The 19,792-nt window shown below is 35.8% G+C and overlaps 1 protein-coding gene across 1 annotated transcript in view; it reads left to right on the top strand.

Annotated features, from left to right (window-relative positions):
• The window catches only part of LOC107721263 (immunoglobulin superfamily member 2-like), a 73,098-nt gene that overhangs the window by 5,759 nt on the left and 47,547 nt on the right, over nucleotides 1-19,792 (top strand). Inside the window, exons 2-3 of the mRNA XM_016529188.1 lie at nucleotides 18,255-18,671; nucleotides 19,198-19,599. Coding sequence (XP_016384674.1) covers nucleotides 18,255-18,671; nucleotides 19,198-19,599 — 819 coding nt within the window. The remainder of the gene's footprint in view (nucleotides 1-18,254; nucleotides 18,672-19,197; nucleotides 19,600-19,792) is intronic.

The raw sequence follows: 19,792 nt of genomic DNA, 5'->3' as shown, positions 1-19,792 counted from the left end.
TAAAATATGCACTTCTGTTGGCTAGCATTTAAAGTGCATTTCTGGTACAGACAATAATTCACTAAAGTTTTAGCACTTGATATTCCCAACAGATCAAATGCCCTGCATTGCCCCAAAAAAGAAGAAAATACGGACTCTGACAGACTCTGGCATCAAAATGCACTTAAATTGTGATGATTTGGCATAAAATGTAAGAAAATAAAAAATAAATAAATAATTTGTGCAACACACTCTTAAAAATTAACGTGCTTAAAAGGATCTTCACAGCGATGCCATAGAAGAACCATTTTTGGTTCCACAAAGAACCATTCAGTCAAAGGTTCTTTAAAGAACCATCTCTTTCTTACATTTTATAATCTGAAGATCCTTCTTTTGTGAAACAGAAAGGTTCTTCAGATGTTAAAGGTACTTTATGGAACCATTTAGGCAATAAGGTTCTTCAATGGCATCGTGAAGCACCTTCATTTTTAAGAGTGTATATTAGAAAATAATTGCTTTAACTTGTTATTTATATTTTATTTCTAACCATAATTTGATATTAAATGAGCAAATCCATAGCTTGGAGATGTTAGTTAGGATACGTGTGCTCACAAATATCTATCAAACCAGTAAAAACTTGTAAAGCTGGTCTGATATTACAGAATAACATGCAAGACCAGCATAAGTGTATCTGCAGGGTGAGTATCATATGATGGCTTATGAATATTAATGAGCAAGTGATTGCTCAGTCACTGCAACATCAGCATGAGTTAATATTCATGAGGTAAGCCATTGCCATGTCATAATGTCCCAACCACTGCTGTACTTTGCAAGCTTCTTCCTTCTTCAAAACATATTCCGACACCTCTGCTATATCAGCAATCTTGAGGTGTCTAAGCATTATTATCAGAGAAGAGCAGTTACTTTCACCCAGAGTCTTGATATGAGTTGCATAGATATATTCTAATGAAGACTGTTATCACGTGGCGCTCTCACCTTATCTTTGTGCTCACAAGAGCTCTACTCCGACACCTTCAGAACGGCTGTCTTTAAAATCATGCCTTGTTTGTGCCAAGTGTTGTTGGCAGTGCTTTGAGATTCTCCAGTAAAATGTCTGATTATGATGATGCACTCTTTCACATACATTGAAGGGCATGTTTTACTGCCTAAAATGCAGTATAAAAGATAAACGCATTGATATGTCAGCTGTTATCTCAGCTATTGTGTGGAATAGTCATACGGTGTATAGCTTTTTAATGGGTCATTTGGTTGCTTTAAATCTCTTGGAGAGCTTGCACGTCTGTATTCAGCACCTTTATTTATTCTTTGTGTATTTCTTTTGTGTTATAGTCAGTATGGTCAGATTTTGATCCTGTGCCAGTAATCGCTATAGCTGTTTGTTATAGGATTGGGCTGTACCATATGGATGTTTGCATGTGCACAGAGTATATGAGGGTAGTTTATTAACTCATGCTGATTATAGAAGCAGGCTTGACTTTGTTTTGCATCTGTGGATTCACTGCCAACAGAATTTAATCGCAAAGCAGCAGCTAAAAGCATCATCAGGAATATAAATTAGACAGCAAACAGTTCCAAACTGGTCAAATAAAAAGAGACTGCTTATCAGCAAAGGGCCTTTATCTGGAGCCTTTGACTAAAATGTACAAAAATGATCCCAGCGGGTAAACTCAGCATCCTGCCTGTCTTATCTCATTTCAGAATGAGAGGGTATGTATTAAAAGTTTCGTTAGAAACCTTAAATCTCAATGTTTTGAGTCCAAGAGTTTATGACGGAAAGGTATCAGCAAGATTCCCCTTGCAGACTGGAGAAATGGAGGATTAAAAATAAACTCAACCCAAAGCGCATTAACAGGATTTGGGTTGTAGTTTTCGTCTGGAATTTTAAAAAGACCAACAAGGTAATGTGTTTTTTTTTTTTTGCTCTAAAATAGAAATTTTATACAACAGTTGGCTGTATAAAAAATATGACTTGTTGATATATTATGCAATTTTTTATTTAAATTGTGTTAGATTAATACTTAAAGCAGAATTTCAGAAGACTTATGCAAATATTTTTATTTTATGCAAATAGTATTTTTTTATGGTTAAGAACAGAAAAAAAAAATTGCCAGTGGCATTAAAACAAAATGATTACATAATTGTGTTCATTTAATTAATATATGTAACTTAAAACAAGTATAAGTAAAAAATTATATTCATATAATTGAACTTCTGATGCATGTTTAGATATGTTGAGTGGAAAACAAGACACATGCTGATTAAGATTTTTTTTTAATGAGCATGCATATGGTGTATATTTTATAAGATACGTATAATCGTTAATTAATGCAATTGAAATGCACAGAATAAATCCCCTTAACTAACCCTCTAGATTACACTCGGATCAACCTCTTCCTGAGCTCTCAGACCTTCAGACAATATCCCAACACACCCTCGATCTGTCTCGTAACATCAGCTTCTCTGTGTCACTCACACGCAGCGCACCTTCGCTTTTCAGATCAATATCTGTTAGTTTTCCTCAGTCACCCTGAGAAACGTACAATGTGACCGAAATAACATTCCGTGTTCCCACAAGCCCTTGCTGCAGCAGCGCTTATGATATCTGTTCCATTTGTGAAAGGAGATTGGGTTGATAGTGCGACCCTATAAATCGACTGCTTCACTTCCTCATACACACGTACACACTTATAATGCGCAGAACACAAATTGTGTCCTTTGGGAAGCAAAAAGGGAGTGCGCAGAAGCACAATAGTCTGACAGGACATCAGGGTTATTTCCGTGGGAGCTGTCGGAGCTGTTTATTTAAAGCGTTCTGACAGGCGAGCCAGCTAAATTGGGTAGGGGAACAGCGGTCTTTGCAGAATAAGCGTCAGAGCCCCAAGCTGCACGAACCCTCCTTCACACGCTAAACTAAACTCCCACGCTGGGATTTCTGCCCACCTGTCATTAAAACGCCTTTGCCTTTGTCACTGGTGCGTTCTGCCGCTGCTTTCTGTACAGAGCGATATAGCACAAATGTAGCAGTGCCGCTTAAGCTTTGAACGGACCTTATATTGTTCTTGCATCGTACAACAGGGGCCCCTTTAAATTAATTTGTCCTCAGTATTACAGGCCGTTTTTCAGCACGCCATTAGAAACCGCTTAGGTTCTCTCACCATGGAGTCTATAGTGCTCTGAAGTCATGAATGAAGCTTGTCTGAAACTCTAATGCTGGCTGAGATGATTTGCTTTGTGTTTTGACTAGCCTGCTCATGCAAACAGTATTCAAATGTTGAAGCGGATCGCTTGCTGTCTGCTTCGTGAAATCATGCTGTTGAGGATGACAAAGCCATTTTCACAAAGAAGCCTTTGAAAACTAGCTAAACTATCTAAACTAAGGCTAATGGGACTGCCATATTAGTTAGGAGTGTTTCATGCACCAGATATGATATGAACATATTATTTAAAAGTTACTGCCTTTAAAGAAGGAACACACACACACACACACACACACAAACCACATCTAATCATCACGTGGATTTGATATGGACACACCAAGTCATCACAAGACAGCATCTTGATCTTTCTAGTTTTCTTCATGCATTGTTGGACTTGTTTAAATCTGATAGTAACATCTATTTCAGGTGATCCAATAACCAATGGTCAGATGAGATGTCGATTTTTTTCATTTCTTTTTTTTTTTTTTTTGCGGGGGAGAGTCTCTGATTTTTGTGATTATAAGCATCACTTATCAGCTCAGAATAGATGTAAATACCAGATGCTCTGTTATGCCTAAATTAATCCAGCTCAAAAAGTTTGTTTGCATGTGCTGCAATGTATCATCTTTGTTTTCTCACTCCATCCAGACACTGCACCTGCAAAAAAAAAAAAAAAAATCTGCCCTCCTCCGTCTCTTTGAACTCTTCTCACACTTGCAAGGTGTTGGTACTGCCAGATGCTTAGATTTCATCTCCAAAATAAATGACTTAAAGGAGATAAAGGGCTCCCTGTGTGATAGTGGGTAGTTGAGGAGTTCTCCTCACTGTGAAGATAATCTGGAAGAGTAGAAGCCGTCACGCTTTATCTGCCTCCACCACTCCATGCTCGAATGGAGGCCACTAACCACTGCTCCTCCTGATTCAGTCCGATAAGCTCTACCTCCCTCAGGCATTTACCAGAAACATCATTTTTCATCCTCTTCTCTATGCATCATCTAGATCTGTTGAGCATCTCACAGAGGAGGGAAGATGCTGTTAGGAACAGATGCATGTGTGTTTTGCTCTGGTGTAGGCAGAGACGGTCATGACGGGACTTGTATGCGGTAAAACTGTCAGGGTTTGTGTTTAGTTAAATGTGAGGTGTGCTGGGGATACCTACTAGGTAATGTATGCAACTATATTCTGCATTAGCTGGCAACCCACTGCTACAGCAACCACAGTGGAGGAGGGGACTGAATGAAAGCAGTACAGCACAAATAAGAAGTGCAATGCCCAAAGAGCACAAATACATGATTTCATATTTTTCTTTTAATATTTTAGATATTAATTATTTTAAATGCACATAATTCAATATTTTTCTCTTCATATTTTCCTACTCAAAATATAAGGTAAATTATTGTATTAAAATGAAATGTTATGATATTATTATTTACTGAATATTAGTTACATAATTATTAATAATATATTATTATTTTATTTTAAATCACATAATTCCATATTTTTCCATTTATATTTTCCTACTTATAATATTTTACAATTTATTTTATTAGTATTTAACATTATTAATATTTAATTAATATGTATCAATCAGTTATTATTTATTAATATATTAACATTTTATTTTCAATCAGTTGACCTTCTGCAATGCTTTGCATCATTAGGATACTGTAGCTAAGTTAGGCCAGTTTTATAGTGATTTTCAGTCAAATGTGCGCAGTAAGGATTTAAAATGATTGTATATCATTTTTAAACAGGCTGGAAGGAATTTTAATTTGAAATGCTGTTTATCAACAGTGCAGACAGCAGAAGTAATTCTTAGTAGTTCAATACTACTGCTGTAAAGAAAAAAAATCATTTATACACACATTATAAAGTATAAACATTATAATGAGCCACGGTCTTTGTCAAAAGTTTCACAAAAACAGCCAGTTGCTGTGACATGATTAATTTCAAGTGTGCAACATAAGCAAATAAATATAGTACATTAGATTCTTGCCATTTAACTTATAAATCAACTTCTTGGATCTTGTACCATAAACTGGAGCGTCTGAATCAGCAATACTGCAGACAAATTGATCAATTCATCATCCAAATGATGAATTGAATTGTGCAGATTACAGTACAGCTCCAAAAGAGTGTGAATTTACATAAATGTGAAAAGTTTAGCTTTATGTGAATTCAGTCACTTATAAATGCACATTTCCTACAAGTTGCTGTCTAAATAGATAGTCCTTTTTCAACACATCCAAAGAGCCTCGTCTATAGAATCACCCTCAGGCAATGCATGTACACACCAAGATAAGAGAAATTCAAGGTCTGCTATGAAAGGCAGGCTGCAGTATTGTAAATAGGTATGTAGTCATAACTTCAGGTTCTAATAAGTAAGAACAGATGTGCAATCTGACACATTCAGGTTAGGCATCACCTACACAACAAGCTCCCTCACCTTGTGCTTCACAACTACCGTATATTCAGCGTATGAGCCGACAGACCTCAGTTTTTTGATAAACTGCAAGCGACAGTTTGCAAGTGATATCATTTGTTCACCAGCCTCCAATCAACAGAATAGGAAGGTAAAGAGAGTGATGACAGTAAGTAAGCAACCCATAGGTGTGCCTAACCGATCACGGGGGTGACAATTCTTTGTGTAACTTGCGAAGGGACTTACACAGCAATCCTGGCAGCAAATAAATGGTGGGTAATTGATTTGCACAGAGTAAACAGAGCATCCTCTCTAATGGCCGGGCTTTATTACCTGCCTCTGTAATCATCTCAAGTAGAGGGATTGTGTACTGATCCCTTGCCGGTCTCTTGAGATGTGTCCAGTGCTTAGGAGCAATGCAGGTGAACACACTCGAAGGACGACAACTGTAGCCTTAATTTGATTTATTTATTTAAAAAGAAATACTTCGTACTTCATAAATAACCAAATATTCTATGTAAATGTATGCATATGCACACAATTTATTTGAATAATTATGACAAGCAGGTATGTGTCTTTCTTCTCTGTTGTAAGGTATATGCAAGTAAAACAGTTGTGAAAAAATTTAGTGTGGGACTTTGATTGGATTGGATCGTTGATTGGATTGTTGACGTTTGTTAATTGCTGTGATCTCATCCGAGTGACAGGTTGCTGGAGGGGAGGGATCATCAGAGAAATCATCAGAGAAAATATATGGTTGCGAGAGGGAGGGGAATTAGCTTGATTAAAGACTATGAAGGCGCATGAATTAAAAAATTATGTGCACGGATAAATCATTTAGCCTATAATAAACACTGCAATATTCCATAAAAAATAAGAATTGTCAGTTTTTATTTTATGTTGACTTAAATGTTTTGATTAAATTAATTGATTAAATTATGAGGGCACACGTTTAAAATACTACTGCTACTACTACTACTACTACTAATAATAATAATAATGTGCATGGATAAATCATTGTAATAAACACTTCAAAATTCCATAAAAGAGTTGTAAGTTTTGATTTTATGGCAACTTTAAACAACAGTATTCTAGTTATCCTACATCAGAATTATACAATATACTAAAGCAATGACTCATGTTGTGGATGTAATGTATGTCATCTCGCATGACTTTTGAACTATAGCAACAGCGGTCGTTGCTCATGCAGCACCATTGTGTGATATTGCTTGAAAACAACAGCTTAATAAACAAGGAGTTAATACTGAGTTATTTACATTTTAGACACAAGACGGTTACATTTTAGACAGTTACTGTCTGTTTTTGCTTCGCCAATAAAAAATACTAACAAACAAAGCAAGAACAGACCTGCCTCAACACAAAGGCAATGGTGTTTTGTTCTTAAATAATTCAGTGTTTTTTGAACAAATTGGTTGAGTAAATAATTCTTGTTCCTAAACCAACCAGCATCTTGAATGAATCGGTTGAATTAATCATTTAGTGACTTAGACTCTTGTCGCCACCTACTGGCATAACGTTATAACCTGCAGTAAATGCCCACCACTAATTCACAGACCGACAGCATGGGATGCACAAACATAGAGAACTGGAGTGATTCCAGTTGAAAAGTCAGTGCTGTTACATCATGCTGAGTGCATCATTGGATGTCAAAGATGAAACACCACATGTTTGGTGGACATGTTTAAAATTTATGATCAACATGAGTAATGGGAGTAAATAAAATCAACAGCTGTCAAACCAGATGGAGTTCATAAAGTTAAAGGCCATTCAGCTACTCCTCTGCTCATTCTGAAGGTTTTCTCCAGTGTTTACTGAGGTGTTGTAGTTTTGTTTGCTTCCCATCTCTACCGGCTCAAATTCTTTCAGGTGATGGACTTTAGCAAGGTTATCGTCTGCCCCTTTGTGGTCACAAAACAACTCTGTGTATTGTGCAAATGCTTTTTACAGCTGTAAAGGCTTTCCAGTTGATGAACCGACTGAATCGCAAAGGAAAAATGCTCTAATATGTTTATCATCTTCTAAATGGTATTTCCCCATCAAACTTGAAGATCCTGAGAAAAGTCAAAGCCTCAGCATACAGCCAATTTACCTCTTGCTCTGGTTCTGTGCACCAAGAGGGTTTGCAACCTTGAAAATATATTTTTTTCTTTTTTTGCACACAGAAATGCCTTGGGTTTTCCTGATGGAAAATGCTATAGATTGAAGCCTTCAGCTCTTGCTTGTATAAACCTGCAGATTACTGTAGAGCTCCAAAAGCCTGAAGTCAGAGCGGAGTGTCCCTGGACACAATGGCCATGCTGTACCTTGCAGTAAGAACCCTGTGTGAATGCCAATTTGGAGCCAAGAGCCTTTGTGGTTTCAGTCTGAAAGTTTTACTTTTAATAAAAAATGCCAAAATTAATTTAGCCTTTATACAGCCTCTGTGTCTCAGTAAATGTAAGCAAAAGAACTCTAAGTCTAGAAAAAAACAGGCTTATTAGAGCCGTCTGTAAGAGCTATGGCCAATTATTCCTAATGGGTTTAGCAAAACATGATCTGAGAAGAGTGAGTGAGTGCAACCGATAACTGTCAGTGAACCGAACAATTTGATCCATTTGCCCTGATGAGAGAAAATAGTTAATCATTGAACTCCCTGAAGTCTTAAAAGTAACACCCGCATGCCAGCGTTTATTGTAGCTGGCCAATGTTTTCATTCTCTGGATTTAAATCCACTAAGTGAGAAGCAGCAGTCGGTAGTTAAAAGATTAATTAAAAAGGATGAGAAACAATGAATGTTTTACATGGACATTTGTGAGCTTTTATTTTTCCAGTGGTTGCCTAGTAGAGCCTAATGCTCATCAACCAAGGCTGCATTTATTTGATTAAAAATACAGTAAAAACAACTGCTGTGAAATATTATTGCAATTTACAATTACTGTTTAAAATGTAAGTTATTTTTTGAGTGCCTGAATTTTCGTCCGGTTTTTCAAGATTCTTTGATGAATAGAAGATCACCTAAGAACAGCATTTGATGAAAATAATATAATATTATTACTTTTGTAATTTTATAAATAAATATCTTTTACTTTCACTTTTGATTCCTTTAATGTGTCCTTGCTGAATAAAAGTACTAATGCTAATTAACAGGGCTTCTAATAATGAAAAGGATTTATTTATTGATATCATACGAAATTGGATATTACAATATTTTGCAGTATTCTGACATGATGCCTTAATTTGCTAGTAGCACTTAAATGATTAATTTTAGTATTTAGTGTTTTACTAACTTTAGAAGAAAAAAAAACAGGATAAAAATTTGATATTTGCTGTTTATTGTTTTTGGCCATAATATGAAAATAATCCGTGCATGAAAAAATTAAGAATATAATAAAGATTTGATACTATAAGCTTCATTTTAAATCTGATATGTTCCTTTACACTACAAATTTGTTTGACAGAAAAATAATAATTGTATAACAGATATTAAGTTAAAAATTCATTGACAAATGACCATATAATGTAATTTCTTTGATTCATTTAAACAATATTTTTTGTTTTGTGCACTTGAGTGCAGATATTGTTGTTTGAGGTTCCTCAGTGGAGTTGCTAGATATTCTGCCTTTACTTTCTTGACAAAAATATGAACCACAGCACCCAAAGCCCCTTTTTCCACACTTGCTCCACCTACCCATCATGAAATGGTATATTACACTCTATAATGTCATCCCTGCTCAGCCTCCATCAAAATGGAAATGACACAGACAGACAGCCAATCTATATGGTAATAATATAAAAGTTTACCCCTGTACAATAGTGAGGCGAACAGGGGAGCTGATATCACTACCCCCTATGATTTCATAAACTAGACTCTGCCCACTGCTGATACATCCTCATAAGACAAGCTGGAAGCATCCCTGAGAGTTTCTGTTTTTATTTCTCCGTATGATGTTTCTCAGGGTCTACATTTAGACAAAGGTTTTCGATGTAGCAGGACCCTATTTACATTTGAGCCTGAGAACATTTTGCAAAAACATAAGCTCCCAAATCCAATTACACAGAGATATTATATTTTAATGGATTATTGATTCATCACATGCAGGGCATTGGTTATGGTTAGATACCACGGTTGTTTTGCCGCAGGAGGTCTGGGTCGAACGCCCCGCTGTGATAGTCAAGTATGGTAATTGTGAGTCCTGTTTGTTCGCCGTTGTTGTGTTTTTTTGCAGTAAATGCTCTGATATTATGTTGCCCATTTTATCTTCAGTATTTCAAGGAAATATATCGGTGTGCAGTGCAGCTTCCTGTAATATCAAGCATGAAACCAAGGGAACACATCATTCTGTTCCAATATGAGACTCAGTTGTTTTTCAGAGACTCGATTGGCTGTGACTCAGACTGCATTCTTAATAGAATACGTGCTATGAAAGGTCAGACAACCGTTCCCGTTCCCCCCTGCTGTCTGTAGGATGACGGAAGGCCTGTATGGATGGTCTCTTAGGCATTCTGACCTCGTGTTATTCCTCTCCACCAGACTTTGGAGACCTTGGGATCTTCTAAATAGCGAGCTCCATCTGGAGTTGCTGGTTGCTGTGTGTGAAAGGGAGCCAGCTGGAGCTTTGTAAAGTGGGACATGATGCTTTTTGAATGTTTGAATCAAGTCCTGTGGCTCTTCGGATATTCATTTAGAAGGTATTATTCTCCTAAATCTCTATGTGACCTTCAAAAACATTAGGCTATAGCTTATATTTATTTAGTACATTTTTAAATTAATGTAAAAACTAAAATGATTTGTAAAACTGAAAGTAATTTTTTTTAATTGTGTTCAGCATGGTGGGCCGTATTTGAATTCGTGGCGGGCCGCGGGTTGAGAACCACTGTTCTAAACGATCAGATGAAATAGTGTCTTGTGTAATATTATATATGATACAGGCAATGAAAAACACTCTTGAAACGCCACTTAAATTAGAGGAACAGAACAGAACTGAACATCTGTTCCAGAACAGGAACAGATATATAAAAAAAATCACATTGGAGACTGGAAATTAAATATGGTTTGACCTCTCATCTCATAGAGTTTTTTTTTTTCTTGGCTTCTCTCTTTGGATGGACACTTCGGACATGGCCTTGTCAACCCTCAGGCAGTTAAATGTTATGTTGGTGTTTCTAAAGACACCAGCTCTATTGTGTCAGCTTTAATGAGCTGCCTCATCACATATATGCAAGGTTCCTTCAAGCCTTTGCTGGCTAATTTCCCAGGGGCTGAAATGAAATCTTACACTTGGAGCTCTAAGAAGAGGAGACACATGCATGTCTGGAGGATATATATATATTGTAAGAATCAGAATAAACTGAGACAGACTAAATCCAGAAGAACTGTGGCAACATCTCCAAGATGCTTTAAGAAACCATACCTCCAAAACTAACTGAAAATCTATGCACAGGTGTACCTAGAACAAAAGGTGTTTTAAACTCAGCCGCACCAAATGTTGATTTGATTTAGTTAATAGCAGTTAATTGATAAATAATGACATTATTTTTGAAAGCTTCCTCAATTTACAGCATTAAGTGCCTTAAACTTTTCATAGTACTGTAGTTTTGCAGGTAGGATTCTTCAAGTGTCTTGAAAACATTGCCACAGTTCTTATTTAGTCTGTCTCAGTTTGTTCTGTTTCTTCATGTCATTCCAGATGGACCGTATGATGGTGAGATACGATCTCTGTGTGGAGCACTTGCTGTTGTCAGACTCCTTGTGCATACAAAAATCTCACTGGATTATTACAATTAATGGCAAAAGGAATGATTGGAAATGTAAATGGATATTTCCTACTGACACACTACAGCAAAAGATAGAAATAACTGACTTAAAACCACTTTTACTAGTGCACAGACTTTTGCACAGTAATGTGTCATAAATAATCTGCAGCGATAACGGCAAAGATAATAGGCAACACATTTTTCACATTTCAGTTCTCCGGGCCAGAATAAATGTTTTTGCAACATGCAGCCCTTTCCACCCCCAGAAAGTACAGTAAAACTATTGGTAACACTTTCTATGAAGCCCGTATTTATAATATATTATATGTCAAGATATGATACAGTCCATTATTCTGTAAATGAAGTAGATTTAATATGGTGTTCATTGTGTGTTATAAATAATACTCTTAAACGTATAACCACAAATACGTAAGTATTATGATGTATTATAATTGTTGTTATGATTATTCATGAGTTGATATAACATATTATAAGTTTTTTTATAATGCATTATGCATTCATTAAAATGCCTTAAGAATACCCTTATAATGTATTATAAATACGGGCTTCATAAAAAGTGTTACCAAACTATTTGTTGATAACCTCAGAGTCTTTGGATAGCTTTAGACTGTGGTATTGGAAACTTTTTAATTGTTAATGATCAGTGCTGATACTTTATGTCCATTAGTGTGAGGTGAGATCAATTCTTGAATACACTTACATCTTGAGTTTTCAAAGCAATTATTATCGATTCTCAGATTACGTTCATTTGAACATTGGCACCAGGTCTGAATGAAAGATTTTCTGTTTGAGAAGTTTTACTTTCTGAAAAACGTTTAAAGAAAGTTTTTAAGAGATTGTTTTGTGTAAAGATCAGTGTACAATATATTTCATGCACTGACTGAAATACAATAATGCATATCTGTCATATTTTTATTCAAAGCCTAGGTTGAGGTTTCTCATTGTTCTGATGCCTTCTTTCAGGTATACAGCCTTTTACAGAAAACAACAAAAATTCAAGATTGGACTAGAGTCAAGATTGACTCTAGGTGGAAAGTATTGAAAACTATATAGTTTCACAGTAAAGAATAAGTGCTTTTAGAACACATTTTTTTCAGTATGATTTCTATAATATTCTAAACATTTATCTTCCGAAGTCTGTGTTACAAACATTAACGATTGCAGTGTTTTTGCACATTTTTTGTTAGAGTGTACTGAGAACTATTAGAGTTCTTTCATTTTCATTTTATTTCAATTTATTTTATTTAACCAGGGACAATGCACATTAATAGTACATACAATATGTAAAATGCACCAGATTTAGCCAACACTGGCTAATTTTCATCCGTAGTCCCTTTTGGCAGGTTGATGTTAAGAACAGAAAGAAAATATAAACAAAGAATATTAATACACCAAATTAAGAACAAGGAGAAAATATGAAAACAGAAGGAAAAAATAAACTAAGAATATTGAAACACAAAATTACAGACTACCATACCATATCCATAAATCACTATAAATGATCACAATTTTGATGGGTCAATAACCATATTTTCAGCTTTTTCGAGAAACCACAGTGTCCTGTTAAATATTTTAATTCTTTCAGCTCTACTGGGAGTCTATTCCACTCATGTGTTCCTCTAAAAGCAAAAGATAATTGGCCAAAGGTAGTTCTTCTTAATGGCACGTTACAATCACCTCTAATACCGGCATGTGTATACCGTCCTGTTATCTGATAAATGTAATCCTTAAAAACAGGTGGAGCAAAACCATTTAAGATCTTAAAAATAAGTACCAAATCAGCAAATTGAATCAAATGTTCCCAACTTAAAATAGAGAACTTAGTTTATATGCTACAATGGTGAAAGCTGTTTGGTTTTTTATCCAAGACCTTAAGAGTTTGTTTGTAAATAATTTCAACTGGTTTAAGAAAAGACTGTAAGAAAAGTGAAGACGTCGAAGATCTTGATGAAGAATAACTTTTATTACAGAATAGTAGTGACAAAGTACATGTAGTACCTTGGGTTCAACGGAGTCATACTGAACCCCGAACATCCTAAGCTCAAACATTTTATACACTTAGAGTTTACCCTCAATGTAAAGGAAGTTGCTCCTGTTGTTACAGCTGTGGTCTGTATGTTAATTAAGTTCTGACACCCCTTTTGTCTGAGGTGGTTCTCAGTGTCCCACACCTGCTCCCATTCTACAATTGGTCACCATTTGCTCAGGATGTGATCATCCCAAGTGATCTACAAACAACATAACTGTTGACTTTCTTCTTCTCTATAATAATTAAGCCATTTTGGGAAATGAGCATGATCAAACATATTGTGGAGTGGAATCTGGGTCGGGGCAGACTATAGATTCTTACAAGACCTACATGTTTGAGTCCAGGTAGTCATACAATATGTGATATGAGGAATGATCATTGAATTCATGAATAGAACTGCTGCTTCGTTGGTCAAACTATTTCTGATAAATCTGAAATTCGCTAAATAAAATTTCACTATATTTACCATTTTTTTCACGTTTTTTAAAAGAAAGTTGAGAATCTAATAATAATCCTAAATATTTAAATTCATGTACTACCTCAAGTTTTTGTTCCTGGACAAATACATTTGCTTTCACATCATAATCTGGCCTTTTAGTAAAAAACATACAAACAGTTTTTCTGACATTAAGATGTAAATGTGAGTTGATAAGCCATTGTGCAACCTGATTCATAGTGTCAGTCAATTTCTGTGCAGCCTGTTGTTGACTTTTTGCATGTACATACAACACAACACAACATCATCCGCATACATTTGACAAATAACATCTGGAGGACATACATTTGGTAAATCTTTTACATACATACTAAACAATAATGGGCCTAAAATAGAACCTTGCGGAACTCCAATATTATAATCCAAGTATTCTGATGTCGCATTTATAACCCATGCACATTGTTTTCTATTTTCTAAATAAAATTTAAACCACATAACGGCCTCAGTTGAAAAATTTAAATTTAATAACCGAGAAAGTAAAATCTCATGATTTACAGTTTCAAAAGCTTTCTTAAAATCCAGGAATACAGCACCAACTACAACTCCTTTATCCATCAAAGATGTAATATTTTCCAACGTAAAGCAATTTGCCATTTCTGTAGAATAATTTTTTCTAAAACCGAATTGCTTAGGGTGAAGGGAAAAGGCACTATTATTAAGATATGTGATTATTTGCTCTGCTACCCATTTTTCAGCGACTTTCGACATTACAGGGAGAATACTTATTGGTCTATAATTACTAATTTCTGTATAACTTCCAAATTTATGAACAGGGGTAATTACTCCAAATTTCCATGCAGAGGGAAAATTCCTTGTGTTATCGATAAATTAATAATCTGAGTTAGAGGTCCGGTAAATAATTCCTTATGAGTTTTTAAAAAAAATTGTATCCAATCCATATTTATCTTTAGCTGTTGAATTTTTAAGTGAACTAATTATTCTATCAACTTCTCTATTTGACACCTGTTTAAGAGTAAACCTGGACAAGACTATCCATCAATGCAATACATGGAATATCCGGACAAATAGACTTAGCAAGAACACTTATTACATCTACAAAATAATTATTAAAAGTATTTCCTATCATAGCATGATCGCTAATTCGTTTTCCTTCTATCTATAGTTCTATATTTCTCACAGATTTTTTATATTTTCCTTTTAAATTTCTCAGATTTTCCCATATCAATTTAGTATTTCCTTTTCCCTGCTCTGTTATAGAAATATAAAAATTTGCTTTTGCTTTTCTAATCTCGTTTATTACTCTATTTCTTAATTTATTAAAATTTCACTTCTCACATTCCATCTTAGATTTTAGAAACTGTTTCAATGCATTATCTCTTTGTTTCATAAGTGACCAAATATTTTCATTTAACCAAGGTAAGCAATTTTTCTTCCTTGGTCTACTTTTAACTTGTCTCATAAAACTATTCACAGTAGTTTGAATAAAAGTTAAATTATGATCTGACAATCCTGTAATCATATTAAAAGTCTTAAGTTCGTGATCAGGTTTATTTGTAAAAATTAAATCAATCTGTGTTTCAGACGATCTAGTTATTCTTGTGGGTCCTTTTACAAGCTGCTTCAGATCAAAGATACTAGTTATATTTTTCAATTTCTTCCTTCCTGTTTTATCTAACCAATTTACGTTTAAGTCTCCAAGTAGAATAACTTTTTGGGTAAAATCACATAATTTAAGAAGCTTATACTGTATAATTTATCATTAAATTTATTTTTTTGCTGAAGGTGGCTAATAAACTGCTATAATTATAAAAGACATTTGTGGTGAAAGAGAAACATCTAAAACTATACATTCAATATCAAAGTTATAAGCTAACTGTAATTCAGTACACAGAATACTATCCTTAATATAAAACATAATACCCCCGCCTCTACCCACCAACCTATCCCTTCTAAAAAATATTATAACCAGGAACGCACAACATTGCTGATGGTGAAGTATAGCTCAACCATGTTTCAGTCAGACATAAAAAAAATCCAAATTTGAATTTGTGACAAGATGTTTCATTTCATCACACTTTGCCATAATGCTACGAATATTTAAATGACCACCCAAAAATCCTTTTGATTTGTCATCAATGTCCCACAGAATCCTTGCATGATTTACAGTTTTAAGAAGTTTCAATTGTATCTAATTGTCTTTAAGTCTGTATTCTCACAACTAAACACTGTTCATTATAGTTGCTTTCCTTTTTCATCAGAAACATGCTAAAGAATAAACTCAACAGAAACCACATTTCACACCTGAGAACACATTTAACAGTAGTCTATGGGTGTAAAAGTATGGATTGGGTTTTACAGGACAGTGACCCAAAGCATGACTTGTGCAGTGGTCCAGAGTCCTGACCTCAACTTTGGCATGACAACAGACATGAATACTTGAGTCTGAACTCCAACTAAAGTTTTATAAAAATGAATGATGCAAAATCCTCCCAACTCCTGTGCAGGTACAATCTGCAATTGCAGGAAATGTTTGGTGAAGGTTATTGATGCAAATGGACTGTCAAACAATTATGGGTTCACATTTTTTTCCACCCTGCATTGTAAAGTAAGTAAAAATTTGCTAACGTATCAGTTTTCAAGTTTTTGTCCAGGAACAGTTTCCACATGATAATTTAAGACTAATTTGTTCAAGTAACCCTGCAGTAGTTTGAATCGACTCTTCATCCTCACCCTAGGGTTAAACTTTTCCCTTTTTTTTTTTTTTGGTTTACAGCCCAGATTTTATTCACAAGACTGCTAGCACCCTATAGAGAACTGTATTAGGAAGGAAAAAAACCATCTCTTTTCCTCAAAGGAAAGTGAAAACAGTGGCAGGATGCTAATATTGTTAATCATGATGGTGATGAGGGACTTGAGCAGTGGTTTTCTAGCGTTCTGCACATGAAAAATGTATTCTACAGTGTGGTATAAATGCACTCAAATCCAGCTACCAACTCTGTTGGACATGCTTCTATTTTTGGGCCTGTTTTGAGCTGTGAGTTCTCCACCTCGCAGGCCTCATTGGCTGACTTTATCCCGCAGACACCCCCTGCTTCTCTGGAAAGGAAGACATTTCTGTCACTTGAATTTATTAATCACCATATGACATTCCATATGGCATCAAAGCCCCCTAGATCACACTGCCGCTTCTCTGTTGTAAATCCACTTCCATGTCTGCGAGAGCTCTTCAAAAACAGTGCCAATCCATCTTCAAAATGGCCCTGATGTTCCTGGTTCACTGCAAGAGAGAATAAGTGATGAACAGAGCTGTGGCTCCATGTGAAAATGATTCATTTGCTGTTTGTTATGTTTGCTACTGTAGTAAAACAGGAGGCACAAATAAATACATTTGTTTCTTACATAAATGTCCAAAAGAGAGAGGAAAATGAAAAGGGCACTTTCCCATTCTCGTTGTCCTTCAAGTACAGTACAGACAAGCCATTTTGATTTATGAGCTCAGGATCTCTGTGAGTCTGGTGGAGAGGAAAAAATATGTCCGATTTGGTCGCAGCAGCCATTGGAACCTCTTCTCCTGCAGCGCTACAGGAAACTTAAAGTCTCTGTTATGATTGATGTGAGAAAAAAACATGAACACATGTTTGCCTGCATTCTTTATATAGTCTAATTGGTAACACTTTACTTGAAGGGGTGTGCATAAGACTGACATGGCACCTTCATAATCATGACATGACACATGTCATGAATATGAAGGAGGTTTTATGCATGTTTATGACAACTGTCATTAAGTGTCATTCGCTCAGTTATGTCATTTTTAATGCAAATATGACATTATTTGACCTAACCCTAACCTAACCCTACCTCTACCTTACCCCCAACCATAGCCCATAACAAAGACATCTCAAACAATGTCATATTTGCATAAAAAATTACATAACTGAGCGAATGACACTTAATGACAGTTGTCATAAACATGCATAAAAAACCTTCATATTCATGACATGTCATGTCATGATTATGTAGGTGTCATGTCATGATTATGAAGGTGTCATGTCAGTCTTATGCACACCCCTTCAAGTAAAGTGTAACCAATTACTTTAATAAAGTAATTGAAAAAGTTACACTACTATTACATTCTAAATAGGGTAACTTGTAATCTGTAACCTATTACATTTCCAAAGTAACCTTCCCAACACTGGCTATATTTATATTAAACACTACTGCATCAGCCATCAGTCACTGATGTAGTATCAGCTGATATCAGTTCTCTAGATGCTGGTATTGGCATTGAAACATGCATATTGGTCGATCACTTTTTTTCACTTTGTTAATACATTTTCAATGACAAAAAAGGAAAAAAGATTGTTTTATCCACAGTGATTGCAGACACCCTGGAGGCATCATACTCTGGCTCTCCCTCTCAGAGCTTGTCTGAAGGTGATCCTCTTCAGCTTGAGTGCCAGGTCTCCAGCCAGACTTTTCAACATACTCATCTGTCGGTCACCTGGTTTCTTCATGGTGAAGAGGATGAAATCCCCCGGCCAATCATTACTCTGGACAAAGATCTGACTGTAAAGCCAGGAGCTGGATTTGAGGATGGCTATCGTGCTGGTCTTATCAGCATGGATAAGGTGGAGGACACAACCTACAGACTGAAGATGCCTCAAGTGCAGCAGTCAGACCAGGGGAAGTTCTTCTGCAAAGCCATTGAGTGGATCCAAGACCCAGACCGTTCCTGGACACAGATTGCCCACAAAACCACCACAGCATGCAATGTGGAGATCAAACGAATCGGTGAGATTTTTATTCTGTAATTTAAACCAGAGGCTCTCTGATTTTTACTTCAGCAACCAGATTTTACACTTAGCATTTAAGAAAGACAAAGTTTAATGTACAAAAGTAACAATAATATCCTTACAATCAAATATTGATATTTATTCCCATTTATCTACCCATTTGTCTAAATAGCTCTTGAGTTTTAATAGTTTCATGCACTTTTCAGTCAATAATTCACAGCAGAGAGAAAACAAAAATCACTGAACCTGTGTTAATGTATTTTGTGTCAAATTTTCTGTTACCTGAAGTAGTTTGTAGATGTTTTTGAGGATAAATGCAGGTCATACAGCCTACCCATGATGGCATTTCTAGCTTCTACCAAATTACAGATGCATTTGTAGCATAATAATGGACAGCGGATGTCATATGTAACTATATAGGTCAGAACCTGTTGTAATGCCTGAGTGAGTATGAGTGCAGTCATACACAGGAAGTTGTGTAAGAGAACCTGCTTAATCTCATGCTGTTTCCTGTGTCTCAAAAGTGGCCCCTGATGCAGGCTCGTTCAGTGTTCATCTGAAGGCTTCAAAGGGGCCACTACAGGAGGGAGACGAACTGGACATCCGCTGCAGTGTGAATGCACAGAACCTTCCTGGTCATTTCTTCTCGGTGACTTGGCTGAAGAACCAGCAGAAAGTGGCCCATATTGGATCTTCTGGGGTGCTCACTATGTTTGACAGTTACAAAGAGCGAGAGAATGCAGCAGAGATGAGAGCAGTGAAAACCAGTCACACGGACTACCTGCTGACCATCTGTTCGGCTCGGGCTGAGGACCAGGGCCAATACCAGTGTGAAGTATGGCAGGAAAACATGAATGAAGATGGCACCTTCAAAAAAATACAAAAACAAATGTCCAGTCCAGAGACTGTGAGCATCACGGCTAAAGGTAATTAATGATACAATTATTCCTCATATGTCATCATTGTGCTTTTCAAAGTTCCTAAACCTAATTATGGGTGACAATAACAGTGATGCTTGCCTTGAAATAATAGGCATTTGTTTGCATTCTTTACTGTAAATAATCTAGTCACAGTTTTCACAACAAAAAAAGCTTGCATTAAGACACTGACATTGCCTTT

Source organism: Sinocyclocheilus rhinocerous, unplaced genomic scaffold (assembly GCF_001515625.1).
Source record: "Sinocyclocheilus rhinocerous isolate Xijiao unplaced genomic scaffold, SAMN03320098_v1.1 scaffold271, whole genome shotgun sequence".
Lineage (NCBI taxonomy): Eukaryota > Metazoa > Chordata > Actinopteri > Cypriniformes > Cyprinidae > Sinocyclocheilus > Sinocyclocheilus rhinocerous.
This window is presented reverse-complemented; position numbering and strand designations above follow the sequence as displayed.